The following is a 20,005-nucleotide window of genomic DNA, read 5'->3' on the forward strand; positions in this document are numbered from 1 at the left end:
CAGTCTGCAGCAGTCTGTGACGGTCTGCAGCTCCATCCGGATCTGATGGGTCCTCTGGTGGTCGTCCCCATCCTGGCCGGCCTGAACGGCGTCCTGGGCATCTGGACCGTGTGAGTCTCCTTCCTCTTCCTCATTCATCATCTGCTGGCCTCAATCAGAAGCTTCTGTCGTGGAAACAGGTTTCCAAGCTCCGTTCAGCTGGAATCAGGTTGATTTGTTGTGGCTTGTGGGATAATGAAGTCGGTCTGGATCCAAGTCAGAGACAACATGAGTTCATGCAGCGATTAGGAATAAAACCAGGACCCAGTCTGGTTCTGGTTCTGGTTCTGGTTCTGATTCTGGTTCTGGTTCAGGTTCAGGTTCTGGTTCTGGTTCTGGTTCAGGTTCCGTCATCCAGACAGAAACTCAACATTTAGACGTTTCTGTTGAAGTTAGAAAATGTGAAATAGTTTCTATAAAATAGAACAAAGTTATTCCAGCTCTGGACGAACATGTCACCACTCGTTTTTGCAGAATTCCTCTAATTTAGCCACATTTGAAGATTTTCTAAAATCAACGCCCTTCTAACCATCACAGACTTTGACTAGACCACTCCAGAACCTTCATGTTGGTAGACGATAAACAACCTGGACTTGGACTTGATCAAGTTTCCAGACCTGCTGACAGACGGATTCGTGGCTCCATTTATCACAGCAAGTCCCAGACAATCATACTTCCACCACCATGCTTTGCTGTTGCCAAGAGGTTCTCCTTCTGGAATGCAGTTTGACTTTTGCTCCAGATGTAACAGGACAGGTGACGGCAGACGCACTTACTTTCTGTCCAACAGGGTGTCCTTTATTCTGTGAAAACAGAAATGATCTTCTTAGTGGCTGGATGCTAACAGCTGCCCAGCTGACGATCCTTCCAGAGTCCAACCTTGGCCTGGTCTGTCCTCAGGACGCTGCTAAAGTCTTTCAGGACTTGCTTCTCTCCTGACAGCGTGTCGAACCACAGACGAGTTTTAACAGGTTTAACTTGTAGGTTTGGGGTTTTTCCTTCCTTAATAATGAACACCTTCATTTAAAAACTACATTGTGTCTCCTGGTCGAGTCTTTGGTGGTTAAATTGGTTGGATGTTCTGTAAACCTCAAACTTACAGATAACAGGAAATCAGGAAGGATGTGAATACTTTTCCACTCCACAGTGTTTCTGCTCTCCCTCAGCCTGCCTCTTCCTGCTCCCTTCCCCAGCTGCAGCCACTTCCCTATCATTAGCTCTTTGTTCCTTTCTCGTTTCCATCTCAGTATTTCTGCTCTTCTTCCCTTTCGTTCTGCTGGATCCTCCATTATCTGTTCCTGAACCTTCCTTTGGGCTTTCATGTGAACGTCCTGCTGCCTCCTTCCTGCTGCGTTTGATATTCAGACTAAAAGCTCAGATTAGTTTTCGGCCTGCAGACGGTGGATGGAATCACCTGTCGCTGATCTGGATTCATGTTGTGACGATGTCGTCCTTCAGGTTTGGAGTGGCCTGGTTGAGTGGGACGGTGGATCTGACAGAGCATTTTCCGTACATCAGGTCTGTAGGAAATGTCTGGATGAAACATCCTGCTGCTGCTGACTGACGCTGATGTTTGCTCCTGTTGTCAGTACCTGTGGAGACAAACCTCCTGCCAGCTGCTGGTTCTCTCAGGTCTGCAATAACGGCTGTATCCTTGGTAAGATAGTGCTGCTTCATGTTCGTCTTCTCCCTTCAGAACCAGTTTTTAGGTTTCTTCTGCCCTGAGACGTGAAACTGAAGGTGGCTGCTCGGTTCTTCCGGTTCTGAAGAAACGCTCCGTCTCTCTGCAGCTCTGATATTCGAGACTCTGCGGTTCCGATGTCTGAAGGATTGTCCAAAGTGCTCCCGCCATCTCAACTTCGCCAGCTTCGGTTTGGGAATCGTCTCCTCCGTGGGATTATCCGTCACCGGAAACTTCCAGGTCCGGTCTCCGGCCCAGCAGAAGCTCTGAGGGTTCAGAGGAGCTGCTGGTTCTGATTGAACTCTGCTTCCTGTGTCTGTTTGGGTTTCAGGTCTCATCCATCCAATGGGTTCATTACGTCGGTGCGTTTCTGGGGTTTGTTGGTGGCCTGGCCTACCTCTGGATCCAGCTGTTCCTCATCAGCAACCAGATCCTGAAATATTGTGGATTGGCTCTGTGCTGCGTCTGCACCGTTCTGCTCTGCTGCCGTATCCTTTCTGTCTGGATCCACAGGAACCAGCAGGGGTTTGTTTGGTCCTTGTTGTCCTTGACCGTCTCTCCAGTGGTGGGCTTCCATTTCTCTCATCATTACCACGCCGCCGCCATCTGTGAGTGGACGCTGGCCTCGCTGTTCTTCCTGCTCTACCCGCTCTTTGTGTTCGAGTTTGCAGACATTAAATGCAAACTCATCATAAAGGGTTGTGGCAGCCACAGCTCCGCCGAGGCTCAGTACAAACCAGGAGACCCGGAGCCAGAGACGCCGCTCTGACCACCCGCCTCTCTGTCACCATGGAAACATTCCCGCGTTCAGGTCTCTGTGGGTCAAAGGGTCACTGAAGTGACCCGGGTCCGGTTTGAGCTGAAGCTCACCTTCATCACTGTTGTGCTGAACAGATGCATTTACAAAAATATTACTACCAATAAAATGAAATCCATCCTCTCTTTCTCTCTCGCTACAGAATTTTCTGCCTTTGATTTCTTTTAAAAGTCACAAGTTCATTTCAGGCTCTGGCGCCACCTGCTGGCCTCCAGCAGGAAAAGCTCGGATGATTCTCAGGTCCAATCCAAGCCGATCCAGAACTTGGGATAAGAAAACCCAACCGGCTCAAAGCTTTATTTCAATTTTAGAATCAATAAAGCATTATTCGCAGATAATGAGGCATTATTAATAATCTGAAAAATAGAATGCAATCAGCAATCAATAGGGTTGAAAGATGGTCACATGGATGGTTTTTCAGGTGTCCATTTATTTATTGATAAATGTGAAAAAGTATTAATATTTTGAGATGTTTGTCAGAGAATGATTGGGGCATCAAGGACTTCTTTGAAGAGAATTATGATGTTGGCGTTTGGAGGTTGCGACGCGGCCGTCGCAGGTTTGATTCCTGACCATGTTTGCCACGTCTTCCCCCTCCTCACCCTGCTGTCGTCTCAGGGACGGTAGAGCTACAAAAAGCCTCTGAGGGGAAAAAAAGAGATGTTTAAATTTGGACTGTGGATGTTTATAAATCTGCTGCTAATTCTTCATTATTAGCTTTAGACAGAATCCAGGCTAAACACTCAGGTTATGTCGCTGCCTTCAGATGGTCTCCAGTTCAGGTCATCATGTTGGGAGGCTGCAAGCCCGGTTGGTAGAGAACAGCTGGACGGATCGGCTGCCTTGGGTCTCTGGTCGGTCTCTGGTCAGTCTCTGGTCGGTCTCTGGACTGTCTCTGGGGGATTTGTTTAGGACCTCTGGCCTGGTCAGCAGGTTCTGATTGGTTTCAGGTTCTGTGTGGCTCTGAAGGTTCATCGGTCCGGTTTGGTGTTTGAGCTCAATATGAACAGAATCATGAGTTTGGTTATAATCTGGTTTATTCACTTTTATAAAAAAACAGATCTTAAGAGAAAATCAGCAGGATGGAAAATCGCATTTTGATTTTACTCAGAAGAACCGATTTTGATCAGGAAGGTTCTGAACGACCCAAAGGTCCGAATACAGAACATAAAACTCATGTAAGGAGAAATAACCTGTGGCTGAGTTCTGGTAAACCTGCCCTTCAAAATAAAGGTAAGAGAAGGAAAGAAAACTATAATAAATAATTCAAAGTTTAAACAAGAGTTACATTTCTAATGAGTTCAAAGGTTAAAATAAATGAGAAAGAAACAGAAAAGTCTGAAGTTGATGAAGTCGGTTGTGTGATCACATCGGCTCGTCCGTCATCCCTGAAACGAGAACAAGCCTCCAGTTACACCCAGCTGTAGACAGGAAGTCCTGGACAGCTTCCTGTCCACAACAGGAAGCTGTCATCTTCTGGGCTGGACTTCCTGATTTGCAGCCTGAGAAGCTCAGAGTGAATCCTTCAGAAAAATCTTTGACGTGAAGGTAGAACATGGCACCATGTTCTCTGGCTTTGGAGAACTTAATTAACAAATAATTAGCAGAAGCTAATGCTAACCACTGCGAGGCATGGTGACCCCGCCTCTCACCTATTGATCTCTGGGGACCACCAGGCCTCATGACCCCAACGACGGACGGATGGATGAACGGACGGACAGATGGATGGATGGATGGATGGATGGATGGATGGATGGATGGATGGATGGATGGATGGACGAGGACGGCTGGATGGATGGATGGATGGATGGATGGACAGACGGACGGCTGGATGGATGGATGGACAGACGGACGGCTGGATGGATGGATGGACGGACGGACGGAGGGATGGATGGATGGATGGACGGACCGACGGACGGCTGGATGGATGGATGGATGATGATGGATGGATGGATGGATGATGGGGATGGATGGATGGATGGACGGACGGACGGAGGATGGATGGATGGACGGACGGACGGACGGATGGATGGATGGATGATGGATGGAGGATGGATGGATGGATGGACGACGGACGGCGGATGGACGGATGGACGGACGGACGGAGGATGGATGGATGGATGGACGGACGACGGACGGCGGATGGATGGATGGATGATGGATGGATGGATGGAGGGATGGATGGATGGATGGATGGACGGACGGACGGAGGGATGGATGGATGGACGGACGGACGGACGGAGGGATGGATGGATGAATGGATGGATGGATGGAGGGATGGATGGATGGATGGATGGACGGATGGATGGATGGACGGACGGACGGATGGATGGATGGATGGATGACGGACAGACGGACGAATGGATGGATGGATGGACGGACGGACGGACGGAGGGATGGGATGGATGGAAGGATGGACGGACGGACGGATGGACGGAGGGATGGGATGTATGGATGGATGGATGGACGGATGGATGGATGGATGGACGGACGGACGGCTGGATGGATGGATGGACAGACGGACGGCTGGATGGATGGATGGACGGACGGACGGAGGGATGGATGGATGGATGGACGGACGACGGACGGCTGGATGGATGGATGGACGGACGGACGGAGGGATGGATGGATGGATGAATGGATGGATGGATGGATGGATGGATGGATGATGGATGGATGGACGGACGGATGGATGGATGGATGGAACGGACGGACGGAGGGACGGAGGGATGGATGGATGGATGGACGGACGGACGGACGGAGGGACGGAGGGATGGATGGATGGATGGATGGACGGACGGACGGACGAACGGATGGATGGATGGACGGACGGACGGACGGAGGGATGGGATGGATGGAAGGATGGACGGACGGACGGACGGACGGAGGGATGGATGTATGGATGGATGGATGGACGGACGGATGGATGTATGGAAGGATGGATGGACGGATGGATGGATGGATGGACGGACGGACGGCTGGATGGATGGATGGACAGACGGACGGCTGGATGGATGGATGGACGGACGGACGGAGGGATGGATGGATGGATGGACGGACGACGGACGGCTGGATGGATGGATGGACGGACGGACGGAGGGATGGATGGATGGATGATGATGGATGGATGGAGGAGGGATGGATGGATGGATGGATGGATGACGGACGGATGGATGGATGACGGACGGACGGAGGGACGGAGGGATGGATGGATGGATGGACGGACGGACGGCTGGATGGATGATGGACAGACGGACGGTGGATGGATGATGGACGGACGGACGGAGGATGGATGGATGGATGGACGGACGGACGGAGGATGGATGGATGGATGGACGGACGACACGGCTGATGGATGGACGGACGGACGGAGGATGGATGGATGGATGATGGATGGATGGATGGATGGATGGACGGACGGATGGATGGATGGATGAACGGACGGACGGAGGGATGGATGATGGATGGATGGATGGATGGATGGACGGACGGACGGAACGGATGGATGGATGGACGGACGGATGGATGGATGGATGAACGGACGGACGGAGGGACGGAGGGATGGATGGATGGATGATGGATGGATGGATGGACGGATGGATGGATGGACGGAAGGACGGACGGATGGATGGATGGATGTACGGATGGATGGATGGATGGATGGACGGATGGATGGATGGATGGATGGATGGATGGACGGACGGATGGACGGATGGATGGATGGATGGACGGATGGATGGATGGATGTATTGATGGATGGATGGACGGATGGAGGATGGATGATGGATGGATGGGGACGGACGGATGGATGGATGACGGACGGAGGGACGGATGGATGGATGGACGGACGGACAGACGGATGGGATGTATGGAAGGATGGACGGACGGACGGACGGACGGAGGGATGGGATGTATGGATGGATGGATGGACGGACGGATGTATACGGATGGGATGGACGGACGGACAGATGGACGGACGGACGGATGGATGGATGGACGGACGGACGGACGGACGGACGGACGGATGGATGGATGGATGGATGGATGGATGGACGGACGGACAGATGGACGGACGGACGGATGGATGATGGATGGATGGATGGATGATGGATGGATGGATGGATGGATGGACGGACGGACGGACGGATGGATGGACGGGTGGTTGATGGATGGATATGGATGGATGGACGGACGCACGGATGGATGGATGTACGGATGATGGATGGATGTACGGATGATGGATGGATGGAGGGATGGATGGATGGATGATGGATGGACGGATGGATGGATGATGGATGGATGGATGGATGGTTGATGATGGATGGATGGATGGTTGATGGATGGATATGGATGGATGGACGGATGGATGGATGGATGGATGGATGGATGGATGGATGGATGGATGATGGATGGACGGATGGATGGTTGATGGACGGATGGATGGTTGATGGATGGATGGATGGTTGATTGATGGATGGACGGATGGATGGATGGATGATGGATGGATGGATGGATGATGGATGGACGGATGGATGGTTGATTGACGGATGGATGGTTGATGGATGGATGGATGGATGGATGATGGATTACGGACGGACAGAGATAAACTGTTTTCCTATATCAGGTTCTGTTCTTCAACATCTAACCTCAATCAACGAGGCTCAACTAATCATGTTCAACCAATCAGGATCAATGTTACTGGTTGATGAGAGGCAGGGTGTGTTACCATGACACTTGTTGGTTGTGTCAGTCTACAGATGATGTCAGAGTTCTGGTTACCTCATTTGAGGATGATGTCATCGACGGACCGGACCAGGTGGACGGCTCCGATGGCCGACGCTTCGCCTCTGGAGTTGGAGGCGTGACACTCGTAGGATCCTTCTTCTTCTTCAGTCAGCGGGGAGATCTGAGGGACCAGGTCAGGACCAACAGGGACCGGGTCAGGACCAACAGGGACCGGGTCACGACCAACAGGAACTGGGTCAGAACCAACAGAGACCAGGTCAGGACCAACAGAGATCGGGTCAGAACCAACAGAGACTGGGTCAGGACCAACAGGGATAGGGTCAGAACCAACAGCGACCGGGTCAGGACCAACAGGGACCGGGTCAGGACCAACAGGGATAGGGTCAGAACCAACAGCGACCGGGTCAGAACCAACAGGGACCGGGTCACGACCAACAGGAACTGGGTCAGAACCAACAGAGACCAGGTCAGGACCAACAGAGATCGGGTCAGAACCAACAGAGACCGGGTCAGGACAAACAGGGATAGGGTCAGAACCAACAGCGACCGGGTCAGGACCCACAGGTACCGGGTCACGACCAACAGGAACTGGGTCAGAACCAACAGAGACCAGGTCAGGACCAACAGAGATCGGGTCAGAACCAACAGAGACCAGGTCAGGACCAACAGGGACCGGGTCAGAACCAACAGAGACCGGGTCAGGACCCACAGGTACCGGGTCAGAACCAACAGAGACCGGGTCAGGACCAACAGGGATCTCAGAAAAAAATACAAATTAATTTTTAGGTCCCCCCATTGTTAGAACAATGGTTCAGTCCAAAAGGCAGGCGGAGCAACAGCAGCTGAACGGAACCGGCTCCGTTAGCGTGAGACGCTAGCTGTTAGCCGCAAGCTGTTAGCCGCTAGCTGTTAGCCGCTAGCTGTTCGCTGCCACTCTGCAGCACAAACATAAAACCCTCCAGTAAGTAAATACTTTAAGCAAAAGACAAGTAAACATTTTATTTCCTTTCACTGCTCAAATAGAAGAAACTCGTTTACAATAAAGATCAGACTGCTGGTCATTTTATTACTTTGACTGAACCATCCTGAGCTGCCTCATTAGCAACACTGATTCATAGACTTGAGCTTTTTTATGGAAGGCAGCAAACGTATCATTAATAAGTTTTAGAGAATTATAAGACAGTGGATGGAGGATCAAATGGAGCCCAGAACAGATAGAAGAATCTGAAGTTATGTCTTTATTTCTCACTGTTTTCAACATAGAGCCTTTAAAAGCACTAAATAATCGGAACATTTTCTGTTTGAACCCTGGTGCTTTAAGTTTCTATGTTTAAGTTATAAAACGCCCAGATATTCATTTCCATCTGTTGTTTCTCCATCACTCAGGACATGACAAACTAAAAAAAGGCTTAAAAATAAAGCAACTTAAGTTATCATTTAAATATAAATTATTGGAGCCATTTCAATAAATCAATGTTTATGAGGAATTTTATGACCAGCAGAGATTATATCACTGAACAAAACTTTCAGTTTGATTTCTCAATCATTTCTTCTTGACAATAAAACATGTTTGATCTGCAGAACTGGTCATTTATTAAAACACATTTTTGGTGTTTGCCAAAACTCAAAACTGCTCTTAACACATATTTCTGTTTAAGGTCCAGAACCGAACCCCAACAGAACCCGAACAGAACCGGACCGGAGCTGGAACGGACAGGTGAGAAAACCTGCAGAAACATCTGGATGAACAACTTGAGCTGTTCAATAATAAAACAGTTCAATAATAATCATAACAGGTGCCTGAAGGTTTCATTGATATTCTGATAATTGAACAATTTCTTGACTTAATAAGTTTCTTATAGAAAAACGTTTCATTCAAATGTTTTTTGCTGCTGAAAAATTTTTCTGTATCTTCTGTTATGTTTTCATTTTAATCTTTGAGGTACCAGAACACGGATGTGACACCTGAGGTTCGTCTCACCTGCGGCGCAGCGGCCTTTGTTCTGGACGCTGATTGGCTCCCTGCCGCCCCGCGCCGCCGCCATGCTGGCGCTCCTCAGGGCGCAGCCGCTCCTGTACGTGGTTCCGTCGGATCCGCACACCTGGTAGTTTGGTCTTGCACGCGCACACGCCGGTTTTGCTCCGCTTGTCGTCGCCGCTCCTGACGCACTCCAACCCGAAGCCGCAGCGGCGCGCTGCCGCCGCACGCCTCGCCCTCCGACGCGGCGCACACCGCGCAGCAACCGCAGGAGTCCCGCAGCGAGCCGGCGGGGCATCCCGCAGCCGGGAGAGGAGCGCATCCCGCAGGGTCACACGGAGCGCAGCCCGGCCCGGCCCGCAGAACCGGAACCAGCAGCGGCAGCAGAAGCAGGGAGAGGCGGCGGGACGTCATGGCACTCCGAGATCTGATCTGGACTGAGAGCTGAGGGGGCTGCTGGCCCCGCCCACAGCCCGAACCGAACCCAGACCGGTTGAACCGAACACAGACCGGCTAGAACTTTCTGATCCAAATGAGCTGAAAGGTATCTGATTATTGATTGGATCGGTACCGGCCGGTCCTTACCGGAACTTCTGCCTCCACATTCCTCACATTCAGATCCCAGTTTGACCCAGACTCCCAGTCTGGGAACCAGGAAGCCTCCCAGTCCAAGCTGGGAGTTTTTCCTTCCTGTTATTATTTCATCAAGATTCCCAGAACATTTTCACCTCCAGAACCCAAAACAAACCCGGTTCTGGTCAGCACCAGCCAGAACCCAAACCCATCCAGACGACTAACCAGAACCTGACGTTCACCAGATGAACACGATCAGAACCACAGAACTTTATTATCACCACTACATTCAAAGAGTCCCACATGAAGCCCGGTTCTACCAGAACCAAGACGGATGAGGAAGCTGCAGCCCATGTTCTCTGGACCGGTTTCACTGTAGAACCAAGCAGAACCACCGATAGAGCCAGGGTGGTACCAGTAGAACCCGGCCAGGTGGCTCTACCTCCAGTACTTGCTGATGAAGGCTGACAGGAGGTCCTGGTACGGCGTTTCGGACCGCGGCGCCGGCAGCCCAACGGTTCTGCGGACGGCTGGTGAGCGCAGTAGGAGGTTGTGACTGAACCCGACCAGACTGGAGCAGAACCAGTACAGAGCCATGGACTGTGAGGAGGAAACAGGACATTAGTCTCTTCAAAATAAAACACCTGGGACCCGGTTCTGATCCAGATCTAATTCTGACTCGTTTAGCTCACCGACGGGACAGAGGCAGCGATGGGGATCATCAGAACCGAGAACCCTCTGAACCCGTTCAGAACCAGCCGCTGGAAACGCGACGCTCCGACTCTCTGCAGAGAAAACACCTGAAGAAGAAGAGAGAGATGACATCAGCGCGATGACATCACTGTCCAGCTGGCGTGGCTCCGCCCCCAGACCGACCTCCAGGATGAGCAGGTTGGTGAGGCCCAGGCAGACCGGCAGGACCCAGGTGGAGTCCGGTACCGTGAGGTCCGGGAACCACAGAGCGCCTCCTGCTGCCAGCTCGTCATGCAGCGCTGCACAGGAACACACGAGATCAGACCAGAACCAGAACCAGGACCCAACCAGAACCAGACCAGCACCTACCTGGCCGGTCCAGGCTGAGGTTCCGCAGCGCCAGAGACAGGCCGACCCAGAGCGGCAGCTGGACCCAGACCAGCAGGCTGGCTTTGAACGGGTGGCAGTTGTCCCGGACGTAGAGCTGCGAAACCAGACGCCGCAGGTTCTTCTGAAACTGGACCCTGTGAACAGAATCAGAACCTTTTCAGAGCCCAGAAACAGAACTCCGGTTCCTTTCGGGACTCGGTCCAACCCCGATTCTTTCATGTTTGAGAAGTCCTTTAATATCCATGGCAACCATTCAGCTGCTAACTGCCCGGGTGGACGTAGCCCCGCCTTCAAGGGACAGCTCCTCCCCCAATCAGCTCCTTCAGACTAGCCACCAGCAATTAGCAATCAGCTGCTGAGCTCATTATAGGAGCTGTAGCTCTGAGTAAAAACATTAAAGGGTTAAAGAGGAGCCATGTTGGGATGACTTCCTGAAGGCGGAGCTTCAGAGCAGGAGTTCTTAAAGACACAGAGACCCAATTTTAAGAAGTTAAATCAGAAGGGCACATTTCTATTAATATTGAGCCATAATTGATGTATATAACATGTTATAACAACTGAAGGAAACATAGTGGGCTATAAAAAGGAAAACAAACTGGTCCTTTAAACTTCTTCATTTAGGTTCCATTCTTCCAGAAATAACTTTTACAATCTGAAACGTGAGAAGAAAGAGTGTGTGAGAACTCCATGTTTCTATCCAACCTTCATTCCAATTTTGAGGAAATTTTTAAAAAGTTGCAACAAAAAAACAAAAGGAAGTGATTCTGTCTAAATCAAGGGTGCTCAATACGTCGATCGCGATCTACCGGTCGATCTGCATCAGGTTTTGAGTGGATCTCTGCAGGACGCTGAGAGCAGCACTTCCTCTTCTGACAGACTTTTCAAAATATTCACTAAGATCCAAAACGTTTGTAGCTTCATTAAATAATAATAAAGCCTGAGACCTGATATCGTAACGGACTGAACATTTTTAACGTAATCTTTGCTCGGCTTGCGGGGCGCAGGCGGTTGCCACGGCAACGGGTGTGCTTAACAATAAAGAGAGAAAAAGAGTAAAAAGGTGCGAGTGGTTCTGAGTTGATCACCTGTTCAGGTTATTCTACTTTGTTTTCCTTCGCTGTGGTTCATCACAGCCGCTGGAGTTTCTGAACATTCAATAAACGACAGACTTGGACTGATGACCTCGTTCGTTTGCAGTAAACGTCACAACCAACATCAAATAGGACAAATATATTTGATTAAGTTTTAACAAACAAATGGCTTCTACCACAATAATTGTGTCAAATTACATTAATTATATCCCAAATTCAGCAGATTTGCCTTTCCCTCTGCAGAGCTCTTTGCTTCCTCCCATCAGTCTGCAGTTTCTCATATTGACGTCATCAAACCAAATTTCAGATCCACCAGAACTGACTGACAGCTGCTGGCCTCAGGTTTACAACCAGCTTCTGACTGAGAAACCAGTAACCTACTGAAACCAGTAACCTACTGAAACCAGTAACCTGCTGAAACCAGTAACCTACTGAAACCAGTAACCTACTGAAACCAGTAACCTACTGAAACCAGTAACCTACTGAAACCAGTAACCTACTGAAACCAGTAACCTGTTGAAACCAGTAACCTACTGAAACCAGTAACCTGCTTCCAGAGTCAGAATCTCACTGAGGAAGAAACTGCATTATCATTTCTATCACTTTATCATTTCTGATAAAACTGATGGATATTTGCATAGAAAATGAGTCAATAGGGTTTCATTTATAATTTCTATGTCTTCATGTCATGAGGTAGATCTCAGCCGGCTGGTGAGAGAAAAAGTAGATCTTGGTCTCAAAAAGTTTGAGCTCCCCTGATCCAGATGGTTTGGAATCAACTAGGCTATGCAAAGTCATCAGATGCTGCTGACGCTACGCTTGGCTGCAGGAAGCAGGACGGGCGACGGACCGCTGTCAGTCTCATGCCTGATATGGAAATGGGACCATTGCACTCTGAAAGTGAAGGGGGCGCTATTTTCTTTATTATCCGCGGTCTATTGTTTTTATTTTCCTTTGAAATCTGTGATATATTTCCACCTTTGGGGCCTGATACTGCCTCCAGTGGCGTGGGGTAGCAACACAACTAATATAATTACATTTCTAAATCATATAAGGCATGAGACTGACCGGTCCGTCCCGCCCCTTCCTGTGTGCTGCAGGGAGATTCTTCTCGAGTTTGGTGCCTCTGGTACGGCTCACACCCACCAGTAGACGGCAGCGTTTGCTACGTTAGAACTTGTTCAGCAAACCTGTTTCCATCTCGGCTTTAACGTGTTAACTCTTATGCCTCAAGCGAGCACAGAAACACTTTTGCAAACTGATCAGGTAATTTCAGGTTGTCATTTCCATCAACCATTTTTAATGCAATACATTGAGATGGGGAGAAAGAAAAGCGTTGATGGATGAGCAGGAAGACACCTGGAACTGAGGAGGAACCAGAACCACCTGATTCGACCCGGTTGCAGACTGTGCCAGAAGAACCCGATCAGAACCAGAACCCAGACCTGGTACCAGGTGGTTGGTTCTGTCGATCCTCACCTGCTCTGCTTGTCCGTCCACCCTCGTTCTCTCCCTCGGACTGAAACCTCGTATCGAAGTCTCTTCGCCAGCTCAGAGATCTCCACCTGCAGCGCCTCCACCTGCAGCACATGCAGGTTGCCATGGTTACCAGGAAGCATGTGACCTGAGGTCAACATCAGTCCACAGCTGGTCCCTGTCTCGCTCATGAAGCTGAACTCCACCTACCTTGGCAATGATGATCAGCTGGTAGGCGGCCAGCGGCAGGGTGACGCAGGTCCTGATGGACGCTGTTGCCATAGCGATGCTCAGCCACCATGGCAACCCGCTCACTTGGTGCGCGCTGACCAGGAAGTTCTCACAGGTGAACTGGAGCGGATTCTGACAGGCTGCCGTACCATCCACCTGCGCCGCTGGCTCCTCCCAGCCCAGACGCCGGCCTCACGCGAGACTCTGCTGGACAGGTGAAGGGAAGGACAGGAGAAGCCCACCTGCTCAGAAAGTCACGTGCTCGTGGCTGCAGGACTCTGCACCTCACCAGCACCCCCACGGTGAGCATGGTGACCACGTGACTTTAAAGCTAAGAAAACTCCTCTTCCTCACCTTCATCAGCAGTCTGTCTCACAGCAGCCCATAACTGACCGAGCGTCACTCAAACATGACGTCACTGACCAATGCGGCGCGGAGGTATGACGTAGACCATGCTGGAAAAACAAAAACAACAAGAATAAAATAAAATCGAGATAAAAAAAAAACAAAAAAACTACAAAAATAACTTAAACAAAAAATACAGTTAAAATACTAGTTAGCTGTTTTGACGGCAGTTCACCGGAAACAACCTTTTCTATTCACAATAAAAGCATGCAGTGGCTAAGATGAGACAGCACGTGAAGGCATTAGAAGGAATTAAACCTCATGAATGGATGTAAGTGGAAAATGCTGGGAACAGAAACTGAATGGCTTATTTACTCAGAATTAATATTTCATCTCTGGATAAAGCCAATTGCCTTCACCTCTTATTGTGAAAGTCTGCGGCGGAAGTGCCCCTGAGGAGGACGGCAGTCATGGCGGAGTTCGGTTCGGGCGGTCTGCTCGCGGCTCTGCTGCTCTTCACAGCCCTCACCTTACGGGATGTTTATGTGGGCCGGTCGGACCACAGAACCGGCGCCTTTCTAGAAACCGAACCGGAGAGCGGGAAACCCCCAAAAGCGGCGCTGTACTCCGGCCCAGTGCTCCAGTTCCGCTACTGGTCAGTTAGCATGCAGGCTAGCAACTAGCGCGATGACGTCACGCTAAAGGAATCTTTTTTTTTTATTAATTACTTAACAATTATACAAATTCACGTGGCATATACATACATGGAAAAGTAAAGTTTTACAGGCTTAAGCCACACATATAACTAAAGGAATCTTAAGATTTCCTTGGAGATGATCAAGGCTGTCATGTGAAACTAGAAGTTTAGACTCTTCGAAGGATTTATATTCTGTTTCATGTTTCTATTTGTGATTTTTTTTAAGTTCTAAAATTCCTTGCTTAAAATTACATTTGAATAATCTTTAGTCTTTATTAAGGACAGTGCACATTAATGAACAATCAACACTACTGTATAGACTGTAAATGAGCCAGATTATAGCATAATTGCTCATTTCCATCTGTAGTCCTAGACAAAGAGACCCAAACAACAAAAAGACATTATAAACATACAGTCAAGAATTAACAAACATTTAACAAACATTCACAAAAGATGCATTAAAAAGTTAGTTAAAATGATGACCTGTCTGGGAAGTTTTAATAAACAGTTTCAGGTGTTTTTTAAAAGCGCTATAGGTGGAAGACTCTCTGTTCCAGAAGTGACTCCCTCTGACTGACAGAACCGTTTGGCCAAATGTTGTTTTCCTGTCAGGGATCTCCAGGTCTCCTCTGGAAGACGCCCTGGTGCCCAGACCTCGCTCGGCTCTTTGTGTAGAGTAGATAGCAAGCGGAGGTGGAGCGAGTCCATGAAGGACTTTGTAGATAAGGCAACTGTTTTTAAAATTAATAAAGTTTTCAAAGTTAAACATGTTATATTTTTCCAAAATATGACACTGATGATAAGACAGAGGCTTTTGATCAAGAATTTTTATCGATTTTTTGAATAACATTTCTATAGGTTTTAATCATGTATCTCCAGTGAGTGATGCAGTAATCTATGTGTGAAAATACCATTGAGTGCAGGAACATTTTAGCTGAGTTAATTGTCATTGATGGTCTGATTTGTTTGAAGTTATTCAGATGAAATTAGATTTTATTTGCTGTGAGTTTAATGTGTTTTTTAAAGGTGTGTTGGATCCAGTGTGACTCTGAGGTACTTGAACTCCTGCACAAGGTCAAGCTCTGTTCCCCCCAGGAACACACTGGACCGCTGCAGTTCTATGGGGTTTTTTGTGAACATCATTGAAATAAGAACTTTATGAATATGAATGGGTTTTTGATCTGAACTCAAAACAAGTATTTAGTCTCCAGGAAAGAGCAAATGTGTCCAACACATAAATTCATGAATTAATCTATGAAGAAAACAGAATCAGTTTCACATATTCTCTGTATGTTCCAGCACCTTCCTGTTCAGACCTGAAGCAGATTATAATCTGTGTGTCACCTGTGTGTGTGTGTGTGTGTGTGTGCGTGTGTGTGTCACCTGTGTGTGTGTGTGTGTGCGTGTGTGTGTCACCTGTGTGTGTGTGTGTGTGTGTGTGCGTGTGTGTGTGTGTCACCTGTGTGTGTGTGTGTCACCTGTGTGTGTGTGTGTCACCTGTGTGTGTGTGTGTCACCTGTGTGTGTGTGTGTCACCTGTGTGTGTGTGTGTCACCTGTGTGTGTGTGTGTCACCTGTGTGTGTGTGTGTGTGTGTCACCTGTGTGTGTGTGTCACCTGTGTGTGTGTATGTGTGCGTGTGTGTGCGTGTGTGTGTGTGTGTCACCTGTGTGTGTGTGTCACCTGTGTGTGTGTGTGTCACCTGTGTGTGTGTGTGTGTGTCACCTGTGTGTGTGTGTGTCACCTGTGTGTGTGTGTGTGTGTGTCACCTGTGTGTGTGTGTGTCACCTGTGTGTGTGTGTGTGTGTGTCACCTGTGTGTGTGTGTGTCACCTGTGTGTGTGTATGTGTGCGTGTGCGTGTGCGTGTGTGTGTGTGTGTGCGTGTGTGTGTGTGTGTCACCTGTGTGTGTGTGTGTGTGTGTGTGTGTGTGTCACCTGTGTGTGTGTGTGTGTGTGCGTGTGTGTGTGTGTGTCACCTGTGTGTGTGTGTGTGTGTGTGTGTGTCACCTGTGTGTGTGTGTGTGTGTGTGTGTGTGTCACCTGTGTGTGTGTGTGTGTGTGCGTGTGTGTGTGTGTCACCTGTGTGTGTGTGTCACCTGTGTGTGTGTGTGTGTGTGTGTGTGTGTGTCACCTGTGTGTGTGTGTGTGTGTGTCACCTGTGTGTGTGTATGTGTGCGTGTGTGTGTGTGCGTGTGTGTGTGTGTGTGTGTGCGTGTGTGTGTGTGTGTGTGTGTGTGTGTGTGTGTGCGTGTGTGTGTGTGTGTCACCTGTGTGTGTGTATGTGTGCGTGTGCGTGTGTGTGTGTGCGTGTGTGTGTGTGTGTGCGTGTGTGTGTGTGTGTGTGTGTGTGCGTGTGTGTGTGTGTGTGTGTGTGTGTGTGTGTGTGTGTGTCCAGCATCTCCTGAGGCTACAGTAAAGTCTTCCAGGAATACTCCCAGGCCATCAGCCAGGTGTATCCAGACATCCGCATCCAGGGGGAGAACTACCCTCCCACCCCGCTCAACAGGTGAGATTGAAGCTCCAGTTCTGGCTGCGGTTCTGGTTCCGGTTCTGGGACCTTCATCCTGATCTCGTCCTCTTCCTCAGGTTCATCGGTAACCTGGTCTCGTATCTGAAGCTTGTCTCCATCCTCCTCATCATCAGCGGTCAGAACCCTTTCCCGCTCCTCGGTACCGACACGCCTGCGGTTTGGACCTGGACTCAGAACAACAAACCAGACTTGCTGTGCTGTTGCCGTAGCAACAGATGCTGACGTTGGCGTTTCCTGTTTCCAGATCTTCTCGTGTCTGATGGCCTTCTTCATCAGTAACATGATGGAGACTCACTTCCTGTCTACGGGAGCCTTCGAGGTCACGCTGAACGGTGAGTCCTGATTGGTGCAGAACCATGCAGCTTCCTGGTGTAACGCTGTTTGTCTTCCCCAGACGTTCCCGTCTGGTCCAAGCTGCAGTCAGGTTACGTTCCAAACATCCAGGAAATGTTCCGGATCCTCGACACGCACCTGAAGATGAACCAGGCCGACCGCGTCGCCTTCGCCTCCGCTTAGAGCTGCACCACCTTCTCCTGAATCATCTGACCTCTGACCTGTCTCCCAGCCGTGCTGCATTCAGGCTCAGTGGGAAATTCAGCTGTTGGCGTTCATGAAGGCGCGGCCTTAAAGCGGATCTGCCGGGCTGCGCCGGATGTCTCTGCCTCCATACTGATTCCCATGATGCAGTGGGCCATCAGCTGGCGTGGACGACGGTCACATGACTCTCACTCTCTGTTGTCATTTGTTACATTCTTGGTTTATGAATCCAATTGGCCCGGTTCTGGCACCGTCGGATCAGTTTATTTTGTTTTATTTAAAGTTTGGGCTTTTATTGTGAAAACAGGAAGCTGGTCACATCAACCTTAATGTTCAGCTGATGGATTGTCTCCAGCTCAAATAAAAAGTCTTAAAGGAAAATTTCTTCTTCTGTGTTCTGCTTGGCGGATGTCAGTTTGTCACCATGACGACAGATCAATTAATCCAGACCTGTCAATGATGCGTTTGAAGACCAATGTAAAACCACGTAAAACTGAGACCAATTGGCCAAATCTTTCAGTTCAAAACCAAAAGGAAGACGATATTATGATGAGTTAAATGTGGATAATTAAAGTTTTATTTCCAAAATTGAAGATAAACATTTGAGAGTAGAAAATTTGCTTGATATAATTTGATTAATTGTTTTTCTGCCTGCATTCATTTTCTCTCCATGCAAAACTGGAAATGAAGCATCATTTATGAATTCATTTTATTTCTAATAATCACATGTTTATCACATTTTTTGCTAAATTTCCTTCTAATATGACAATTTCAGAATAAATGATTCTGGAAGGATTTGAAAAAACTTACAGTTGGGTTTTGTTGTTTGAAGATATTGGTCTTGTGTGAATCAGTTTAACGAAGTGTGTGTCATGTTCAATAGAAGTTCCTGATGAAACGGCTCGTTTTGTTTTTCTTCCTCTTCTAAAGGTCTTCCCTTCATCATCAACGTCATTTCTAGCGTTCCAGTCTGTTAGTTACAGAATCAAATCTAATGTGAAACCAGGATTGACAGGAAGCTGTGGCCTCGAGTCAAACTGTAAAAACAAGTTTTCCATCCTGCAGGGGGCGCTGTGAGGCCTCCACGACTTCCGCTGCAACAGAACAAGAGAGGAAGCTGCCGTTGGCGTCAGAATCAGCGAGTCTGAGTCCGAGTTTTTGTCTTCTCCAGGTCGGAACCAAAGTGATCCGGACTGCTGTGATCCATTCTGAGAAGGTTCTGGCTCCAGGTGTTAGTGGAACACCTGGAGGAGCTGCTGCTGGTGAGTCAGGACGGCTAACGGCTAACAGGGGTGTTGTGGCGAAAAATGCTTCTGTGGGAAACTGAAGCATTTCCCCACAGCGACAGCTGCTGCTCGGTCCCGGTTCCGGTTCTGTTCAGGTTTTAGCTGTTTGACACTCGGTGGCGGATTGTTTGGATTATTTGTGTTTTAGTGGCTGCTAAGAGTAAATGTTTCAAATTCCGTTTGGTGACAGAACCGTCTGGTTCCGTGGATATGAACCCAATAATCAGGATTTATGACGCTACAGGAAAATCTGTTAAACAACATAAAGAGCTGGAATGAAATACAAACCTGTATTTAAACTCTGTAAGAGGTTCTCGTTTGGATCTGAACCGTGATTGGTCGAGGCTTGGATGACGTAATGGACCAGGAAGTGGTCAACAATAGATGATCATTCAATCATCTATTGTTGATGATGATTGAATGATCAACAATCATTCAATCATCATGAATGAATGATTGAATGAATCATTCATTCAGGACCAATACAGTAAGAGACAATAAGATTCTAGACAACCACCATCTAAACTGTGATCTGAAGTTTTATCTACACAAACAGACTAAAGACTTAAGGATGGCATTTTTTTTAAAAGATGATGACATCAGACAGGTGCAGGATTAGCAGTGACCTGATTGGCTTCATCCTTTCCCTTCTCAAAGCCTTTGACCTGTTGGAGCATCAGTTTCTTTTCAAAGTTTTAGACGTTTAGATTTGGGCCAAACTTCTGCAGAATAACAGAAAGTTTTTACAACAGGTTGAGCTGCAGCGCCACCTGGTGCGTCTCCATGTTTTACCACCAACAGTGAACAGGTTTCTCCCTGTTCATAAAATACTCCAATAGACATAAAAGAAAAACGTTTGGTGACCAAATTATGATCAGTCAACATTCTGATGATGC

At 48.6% G+C, this 20,005-nt stretch overlaps 4 protein-coding genes across 4 annotated transcripts; 2 read left to right on the top strand and 2 right to left on the bottom strand.

Annotated features, from left to right (window-relative positions):
- The first annotated feature begins 1 nt into the window (after position 1).
- On the top strand, positions 2-2,646 carry LOC129360615 (modulator of macroautophagy TMEM150B-like). Its single transcript, XM_055030944.1, has 6 exons — positions 2-110; positions 1,498-1,557; positions 1,629-1,696; positions 1,830-1,960; positions 2,052-2,208; positions 2,284-2,646. Exons 1-6 carry the CDS (start codon positions 46-48, stop codon positions 2,487-2,489), a joined length of 687 nt encoding a protein of 228 aa, XP_054886919.1. The 5' UTR covers positions 2-45; the 3' UTR covers positions 2,490-2,646.
- Positions 2,647-2,960: 314 nt separating this feature from the next.
- Positions 2,961-9,977, bottom strand: LOC129360616 (insulin-like growth factor-binding protein 7). Its single transcript, XM_055030945.1, is given in 5 exon segments — positions 2,961-3,925; positions 7,317-7,514; positions 9,265-9,394; positions 9,396-9,480; positions 9,482-9,977. Coding segments are annotated over 4 exon segments (606 nt in total). The 5' UTR covers positions 9,676-9,977; the 3' UTR covers positions 2,961-3,925; position 7,317.
- A 103-nt stretch (positions 9,978-10,080) lies between these two features.
- On the bottom strand, positions 10,081-14,145 carry LOC129360614 (cytochrome c oxidase assembly protein COX18, mitochondrial-like). Its single transcript, XM_055030943.1, is given in 7 exon segments — positions 10,081-10,434; positions 10,527-10,634; positions 10,711-10,826; positions 10,897-11,051; positions 13,488-13,588; positions 13,695-13,827; positions 13,829-14,145. Coding segments are annotated over 7 exon segments (972 nt in total). The 5' UTR covers positions 14,026-14,145; the 3' UTR covers positions 10,081-10,272.
- A 361-nt stretch (positions 14,146-14,506) lies between these two features.
- LOC129360446 (selenoprotein T2-like) lies at positions 14,507-19,085 on the top strand. The gene is made up of 5 exons (XM_055030678.1): positions 14,507-14,715; positions 17,152-17,262; positions 17,343-17,467; positions 17,529-17,618; positions 17,681-19,085. The coding sequence occupies exons 1-5, from the start codon at positions 14,531-14,533 to the stop codon at positions 17,800-17,802; spliced, it is 633 nt and encodes a 210-aa protein (XP_054886653.1). The 5' UTR covers positions 14,507-14,530; the 3' UTR covers positions 17,803-19,085.
- The last annotated feature ends 920 nt before the right edge of the window (positions 19,086-20,005 follow it).

This window comes from Poeciliopsis prolifica, unplaced genomic scaffold, assembly GCF_027474105.1.
Source record: "Poeciliopsis prolifica strain line A6 unplaced genomic scaffold, Auburn_PproV2 SCAFFOLD006, whole genome shotgun sequence".
Classification (NCBI taxonomy): domain Eukaryota; kingdom Metazoa; phylum Chordata; class Actinopteri; order Cyprinodontiformes; family Poeciliidae; genus Poeciliopsis; species Poeciliopsis prolifica.

Bases quoted from the DNA above. Each gene is read 5' to 3' on its own strand.
- LOC129360615 (XM_055030944.1), top strand. From the start codon at position 46: ATGGGTCCTCTGGTGGTCGTCCCCATCCTGGCCGGCCTGAACGGCGTC. The intron at 1,961-2,051 runs GTCCGGTCTCCG...TTTGGGTTTCAG, and splicing joins CCGTCACCGGAAACTTCCAG to GTCTCATCCATCCAATGGGT. The intron at 2,209-2,283 runs GTATCCTTTCTG...CCGTCTCTCCAG, and splicing joins CACCGTTCTGCTCTGCTGCC to TGGTGGGCTTCCATTTCTCT.